At 39.4% G+C, this 8,384-nt stretch overlaps 1 protein-coding gene across 1 annotated transcript; it reads left to right on the plus strand.

Annotated features, from left to right (window-relative positions):
• Nucleotides 1-3,840: 3,840 nt before the first annotated feature.
• On the plus strand, nucleotides 3,841-8,093 carry LOC309498496 (uncharacterized protein; the record flags this gene model as incomplete). The annotated part of the gene is made up of 6 exons (XM_082169261.1): nucleotides 3,841-3,883; nucleotides 6,452-6,525; nucleotides 6,747-6,861; nucleotides 7,179-7,451; nucleotides 7,590-7,763; nucleotides 7,849-8,093. The coding sequence occupies 6 exons, from the start codon at nucleotides 3,841-3,843 to the stop codon at nucleotides 7,992-7,994; spliced, it is 825 nt and encodes a 274-aa protein (XP_082025387.1). The 3' UTR covers nucleotides 7,995-8,093.
• Between the last annotated feature and the right edge of the window lie 291 nt (nucleotides 8,094-8,384).

The raw sequence follows: 8,384 nt of genomic DNA on the forward strand, positions 1-8,384 counted from the left end.
ATGCCTCACTTCTCTCTGGGAGTTTTCCAAACTCCCTGAAAACTGCAGTTGTCAAGCCCCTCCTGAAAAAGAGCAATCTGGATAAGACCATATTAAGCAACTATAGACCGATCTCAAATCTTCCTTTCATAGGCAAGATCATTGAAAAAGTTGTCTTCAATCAGCTGAACAAATTCTTAAGCTCGAATGGATACTTTGACAATTTTCAATCTGGTTTCCGACCGCACCACAGCACAGAGACAGCGCTCATAAAGATAATAAACGATATTCGCTTAAATACTGATTCAGGAAAATTATCAGTGCTGGTACTACTCGACCTCAGTGCTGCATTTGACACTGTTGATCACAACATACTTCTTGACAGGCTGGAAAACTGGGTGGGGCTTTCTGGGATAGTCCTAAAATGGTTCAGGTCATACTTAGATGAGAGAGGTTATTATGTGAGTATAGGAGACCATAAGTCTGAGTGGACATCCATGACATGCGGAGTCCCTCAAGGCTCAATTCTTGCGCCACTCCTGTTCAACCTGTATATGCTCCCAATGAGCCAAATAATGAGAAATAACCAAATTGCTTACCACAGCTATGCAGACGACACACAGCTGTACTTAGCCCTATCGCCTAACGATTACAGCCCCATTGACTCCCTGTGCCGATGCATTGACGAAGTCAACAGTTGGATGTGTCAAAACTTTCTTCAATTAAACAAAGACAAAACTGAAGTTATTGCGTTTGGAAACAAAGATGAAGTTCTCAAGGTGAACGCATACCTTCACTCTAGGGGTAAAACAACTAAACATCAAGTCAGGAATCTTGGTGTGACACTAGAGTCAGACCTTAGTTTCAGTAGTCATGTCAAAGCAATAACTAAATCAGCATACTATCATCTGAAAAATATTGCAAGAATCAGATGCTTTGTTTCCAGACAAGACTTAGAGAAACTTGTGCATGCTTTCATCACCAGCAGGGTGGATTATTGTAATGGACTCCTCACTGGCCTTCCCAAAAAGACCATAAGACAGTTGCAGCTCATACAGAACGCTGCCGCCAGGATTCTGAGCAGAACCAGAAAATATGAACATATCACACCAGTCCTCAGGTCTTTACACTGGCTCCCAGTTAGATTTAGGATTGATTTTAAAGTATTATTACTGGTATATAAATCATTCAATGGCCTAGGACCTCAATACATTGCAGATATGCTCACTGAATATAAACCCAACAGATCACTCAGATCATTAGGATCATATCAGCTAGAAATACCAAGGGTTCATTCTAAACATGGTGAGTCTGCTTTTAGCTATTATGCCAGCCGCAGCTGGAACCAGCTTCCAGAAGAGATCAGATGTGCTCCTACTGTAGTCACATTCAAATCCAGACTCAAAACACATCTGTTTAGCTGTGCATTTACTGAATGAGCACTGTGCCGCTGTTCGTCCGACTGTTTGTACTGTACTGTATTTTACTCTATTTTTCTAAACTGTTTTAATTATTCTTATTTCTTTTAATTATTTTAATTTCTCCTATGTCAGCAGGGCATTTAGCCCGAAACTGTAAATGCCCACTCAGAAGGTGATAATGTGAAAGTGATTAATGTGGGTTTGAAAGTAGAACAGTATTTAAATGACGATATTAAAGTTTTCGTCTGAGAAAAAATGTGAACGCAGTGCTAAAGTGCTAAAGAAAGTGAAAAGAACGTGTGAGTAAATGAGGGAGAAAAGAAAGTTAAAGGAAAGTTGATAGATGGAAGTCGTAAGAAGATTGAAGGTTAAAAGAAGGTTGAAAGATTTAAGTCTTAAGGGAATCCTTTGAAAGAAAGATCTATAATAAATATTCTTTTTTATTTTTTAAAAGTACTGTATTTTATTTTATTTTTTCTAAACTGTTTTAATTATTCTTATTTCTTTTCATTATTTTAATTTCTTCTATGTAAAGCACTTTGAATTGCCATTGTGTATGAAATGTGCTATATAAATAAACTTGCCTTGCCTTGCCTTGCCATTGTTTATTTCCTTTGATATGTATTCTAAGGAGTGGTAACAAAGTTTGTACAAACATCCCAAAATATATCCATTTAGAACATTTTACTTCAGTGTAGTATATTGTTTAATTTGATCCGTTTTACTGTTCTCTTTTGTTCTCTTTTACTGAACTCTTCTTTGAAACAGAGCGGAAACATCACAGCAGACAGCTTCCGGAAAAGCTTCTTGGAGTGGGGAGCTGTCCGATTCGAAGTGGACAAATTATGCCAGGAGGACCACTTTGACTGCCCAGCTTGCAACCCAGACATGCTTGCAGTATCCGTTGATGGAAACCGTAAGCACTACAGATTCAAGAGTGCAGCAAGGTACTGTGTGTGCATTGACGGTCCATTACTTTGAAAGTAACTGCTGTGAATTCAAAATCATATGAATATTTAAAGTTAATATGTATCTCTTTTATTTAGATCGGAGGAAAAAGCCATCTTTGATGGCGTGTTCATCGCGAATGATGATGACGTTGCAAAATTCGTGGACTATGTCCATACCTCGACCAGTCATGTAAACTTGCACAACTTCACTATATTTACCTATAAAACACCACGTCCTACAGAGTACTTTGTTTGAACAAGTTTGGACTGTTCATCTTCCATGTTTTAGGTCTCTGGAAGAGGTGTCTGTGGAGGGCAATGGTCAGCGGCGCGTGAAACGTCTCAGAAGTCCTCAGGAAAAACAGACGAGGAGGGCCTGGAACTCGCTGTATGTCGTCATGGGGTTCTCCTTCGTGCCCTCAATATGTTCAGGGGGGAGATTTTTGCCTACCCCCTGTACCTACAAAAGCAAATGGCCTGTAAGCCAGTTAAATTTTTTGCAATGGATGTGGCATGCAAATACTGGCCTTACCTCCAGAGAGTGACAGAGAAATGCCCTGAGCTTCAGGATCTCCTCACCATTACCCCTTTTCCACCAACAAGAACCGGGTGCTGGTTCAGAGCTAGAGCTATTGCCAGTTCGGAGTTGGTTCGACTGACGAACCGGTTTGCGTATCCACCGGCCAGAGAGCCACAACAGAGCTATATCTTACGTCACTGCATACGTATCATGTTGCCCAGCAACGCTAGCGCGGCAGCGCCAAACACAAACACACCAGACTTGTTCGAGATGCATCGGCTTCTCGCAGAACGATCAGCACATGAAATCAAAGCACTGCGAAAGCGATCAAAAAGCACAAGGAGTCGTATGATCTCCAAACACTCCCGCAGCTCTGATCGGTCCACGCTGCTCCGATGCATCTCGAACAAGGCATCAACAATAATAGACGTTGCGTTACTATGGATGCTCATGGGTTTGCGAAAATAAATCGGCATCCAAACACGGCGAATCCAACGCGTTCGTGCAGCTCGCCGTAACTTACATAGACGGATATTATAATCGAGCTGCTATTAGCTCGACTAGCTGCTATTTAAAAATGGCGGTCACAAGTTTCTCTTCAGTCTTGTTGGCCACGGTAACCCCGCCCCCAGCCTCTGACGCAAGCGGTTCTTTCTTGGCTCCGTTCTAGACCCTGCAATGATTTGGTGCTACTTAAGAACCAGTTTTACTGGTTCGGAGCTGGTGCTTTGGCGGTGGAAAAACAAAGAACCGATTTGAAACTAGGCTCTGGCTCCGAACCAGCACCAGCTCTGCCTTGGTGGAAAAGGGGTAAATGAGGCCATTTCTTTCTGTTTTTCATGCCAAAGCTCATGATTTCAAATGTGAGGTAAGAAAAAATGATTGTCCATGACATTTTCTTTCCCTGAAATCCTGCATAAGATTGTTGCCACTTAGGTTTTCTTTTTTTGTTTTCTTTTCTAAAGGTAAAATGGAGTGGAGCATACCAGTAAATTTTGATCCTGATGACAATGGTGAGCCACTTTGAGCTCATGCATATATGCTGACTCTGAAAATATAAAGCTCAGAATATTCAACATAAATGGATGGATCGATTACAATACCATCATCCTATTTTATTTGATGTGAGGATAATAAGGAAGGGCAGTGCAATATTAAAAAATACACATCGATTCTTTAGAATCGCGTGGAAAGACAGTATGTCACGTTATAAAAAGGCCCTAAAAGCGGCCAGGGCTGAGCACCTCCGCAAACTAATAGAAAACAAGCAAAACAATCCAAGGTTTTTATTTAACACCGTGGCTAGACTAACAAATAAACAGACGTCACCCGAACAAAATATCCCGTTACAGTTCAGTAGTAATGATTTCATGAACTTCTTCACTGAGAAAATAGAAAGCATCAGAACCACAATTGTAAACGTTCAATCTTCAATCGCGCCTTATAATTCAGCTTCAATTATCACCCCGCAAGAACAATTACAGTGCTTTACAACTATAGAACAAAAAGAGTTAAATAAACTTATCACTTCATCTAAAACAACAACATGTTTATTAGATCCTATACCAACTAAACTACTGAAAGAAGTGTTACCTGTAGTGGAAGAGCCTCTCCTCAATATTATTAACTCGTCTTTATCTTTAGGTCATGTTCCAAGAACATTTAAACTGGCAGTTATAAAACCTCTCATTAAGAAACCACAATTAGATCATAATAATCTAGCAAATTATAGACCCATTTCAAATCTTCCATTTATGTCTAAAATATTAGAAACTGGGCTCTTTCTTGCAACAAAATGATATCTATGAAAAGTTTCAGTCTGGATTCAGACCGCATCATAGCACTGAAACTGCGCTCGTTAAAATCACAAATGATTTACTTTTAGCTTCTGACCAAGGCTGTATCTCAATACTAGTTTTACATGATCTTAGTGCTGCGTTCGATACTATAGATCACACAATACTCTTAGATCGACTACAAAATTATACTGGTGTTCAAGGACAAGCACTAAGCTGGTTCAAATCATACCTATCTGACCGCTACCATTTTGTCTATTTAAATGGAGAAAAATCGATCATAACTCCAGTAAACTATGGAGTGCCGCAGGGATCTGTATTAGGCCCTCTGTTATTTTCAATATATATGATGCCACTTGGAAATATTATAAGGAAACATGGAATTAGTTTCCATTGTTATGCTGATGACACTCAAATATATATTTCATCACGGCCGGATGAAAACGCAAAATTTTCCAAATTGACAGAGTGTGTTAAAGATATAAAAGATTGGATGACGCGTAATTTTCTTTTATTAAATCCAGACAAGACAGAGGTAATACTTATCGGTTCAAAAAACCGCCCACAAAACCTCGCACAATACAACTTTAACATCATAGGATGTCCTGTTACATTATCCTCTACAGTAAAAGACCTGGGTGTTATACTCGATTGCAACCTGTCTTTTGAAAATCATATTTCATATGTTACAAAAACAGCCTTTTTCCACCTTAGAAACATTGCTAAGCTACGTAATATGCTATCAGTTTCTGATGCAGAAAAGTTAGTTCATGCATTCATGACCTCGAGACTGGATTACTGTAATGCTTTATTAGCTGGTTGTCCTGCATCCTCAATAAACAAGCTACAGTTAGTCCAAAATGCCGCCGCTAGAGTTCTTACGAGATCAAGAAAATATGATCATATAACACCGATTTTATCATCACTGCATTGGTTACTTATAAAGTTCCGTATTAATTATAAGATATTGCTACTGACTTATAAAGCCCTAAACGGCTTAGCTCCAGTCTATTTAACGGATCTTCTATCACCCTATAATCCATCGCGCTCTTTAAGATCACTAAATTCAAGGCTTTTGGTCATACCTAGGATATCCAGAACCACCAAAGGAGGGAGAGCATTTTCACATTTGGCTCCAAAACTCTGGAATAGTCTTCCTGATACTGTTCGTTGCTCAGACTCGCTCTCCCAGTTTAAAACTAGATTAAAGTCGCATCTCTTCAGCCAGGCATTCATATAATCCCACAGTTCAAACTACAATCCGGCCTCTAGCTCATAAATGCCAGAGGAGAACTGGCCCCCGACTGAGCCTGGGTTCTCCCAAGGTTTTTTTTTTTCTCCATTAGGTCACCTGATGGAGTTTTAGGACACCATTTGGTCACTTGATGGAGTTTTTCGGTTCCTTGCCACTGTTGCCTTTGGCTTGCTCAGTTGGGGATATTTTGGGGATATTTAATTTAATTTTATCAATCAATAAATTCCTCTTGAAACAAACTTTGTTGTATTATTTTAATTTAATACTGTGAAGCTGCTTTGATACAATCTGTATTGTGAAAAGCGCTATACAAATAAACTTGACTTGACTTGACTATTTCTTCACTATCCTGTGCTATTTACCTAACCCTTTCATGGGACAGTAATCAAATGGCACAAGACAGCAGATTAATAGTTCCATAGTACTGTAAGTTATTATCTCTGAAAAGTTTGTGATTCAAGTCTGCACAGTTTCTTCTCCTACTGCTACTGGAAAGAAAGGTGATAATCTCATATTTTTTATTTTTGCAGGACGCATAGACATGCGCTGGAACCAACAAAAGTTTGACAACTTGGCTTCTACCCTTGCCCGCCGATATCGGAAGGTAAAGACACCAGTTTTCCCTTATGCAAAAATGCATAGCGATATTGTAAAATAAAATATTAAATGTTCATACCATATATATTGATAGTCCACGTATATACGAATATACTGTATATTTAATTAGTGTTGTATGTGGTTTTCTAATAGTGAAGGTACTTCACAATCCTTATCAACAATTGTCAAAGTTGTAGGCGTTTCCCTCATTGTCATTTATGTTTGAAGGCCAAAATAGCCCTGCAATGCCAGTTGCATAACCTGGAGGCCATGAAAACGGTAATGGACATCTCAGACAGTCAACTGGAGAGGTGGATCTTTGATGTCAATGAGTGGGCAGAAGGTAGGATATACTGTTTTATACTGTTTGATATGGTGCTTGATGTATCACTTCTGACTAAGCTTGGCTGCAATTCCAAAGAGGCTCATTGTAATCGTAGTCAAAGAGCACATACTCTGATTGCTGATGACGTGTGGACAAGATTATCCCCATGGGGACAATAAAGAACCTAACTATACTCAAATTTAGCTACAAGTGTAGCCTCTCAGTTACAGAGAAATATGAAAAGATTGTTGAGGCTTTATTTTGCTCATACACCAAAAATATTTTTTCATGGAATCAAGAAGCATATTTCTTATCTCTTCATTTCTTCCTCTCAGCAACAACATCCCCAAATGATGCTGATGTTGCCGCTGTTGCCAGCCCAATAGAGGAGCTGGTGGCAAGTGTTAAGAGGAGGTCCCAGCGTCTTTATAAGGACAGTGACGGATGCAAAGGACGTGCCCGAATCCGCCGAAAGATCAGGGAGGAAAAAAAAATCTTAAATTCTGTAGTGGAGAAGTATAACACCTTGGTTCCTAATGCAGAAAAACTGACATTGGACACCATTCTATCTGACGAGATTGTTTGGCCATGGCAGCTTACACACGGTGGTATGTACACAATTCCGTTGACTTTGTGAAATAGTCACATAGTAGGACAAAATCTGTCATGCCTCGATTGTAACCCCAGAAAATATTGAAATACTAATCTTAATTACAACCGACTTATGTTTCATCTATGTATTTCAGACTCTGTAGATCTAAGGACAAAGAGGAAGGCGTTCGACATTGTGATGGCAGTAAGGAGACTTGAGCAGGAGAAGAGGATTCTTATTGCAGAGATGAACAAGCATTGGAAGTCTCTTTGCACCCGTGCAGACACCCTGAAGCAGATGTCATCCCAGCTTTCTAATGTGACATCAGGTATGTATTTGTTATACTTGGCATACATTACAATGTTTCTGAATGTTTCTGATTAATAAAGGCTCAATGTGTTTTAACATGTAAGGTGAGACGTGGGGCCTGCTTCAAGATGGTATCCGAGGTCTACAGAGCTTGACGATGAAGAACAAGGAAGCAAGCAACAGCCTTGCAAAGCATGCAAAGAAATGTTATGTTTATGTTAACATTTGTTTATGTTGTTTTTTATTGTAAGTATATGTCGGATGTATGATAAAATAATATGTTAAGTTTTATGTGTGAAGTATTTGAACTCAAGGCAAATATCCCTCTGGGGACAATAAAGGAGGCTATCGCCTGCAAAATGGGCTTCATGATTATATGTAAAAATGTAAACGTTGTCGTAGGACTATAGCAAGCACATCATTGGAAAGGTCTCAAACCTCAACAGTAACATATGTCAGTCTGAAGAGGATACAATACTCCTGGTTTGAATTATTGACCTCTGCTCTGAACCTTGAACCCAGTACATGTTTGTACAGGCTTGTCATTTAGCAACAGAATGTGCTACACACATAGGACCAGCTCTTATAGAAAGCTCTGGACCTTAGCTGTCATGCAGATATGGTCTCCAATGTTTAACCA

Source organism: Leuciscus leuciscus (genome assembly GCF_965113295.1).
Source record: "Leuciscus leuciscus genome assembly, chromosome: 1".
Classification (NCBI taxonomy): domain Eukaryota; kingdom Metazoa; phylum Chordata; class Actinopteri; order Cypriniformes; family Leuciscidae; genus Leuciscus; species Leuciscus leuciscus.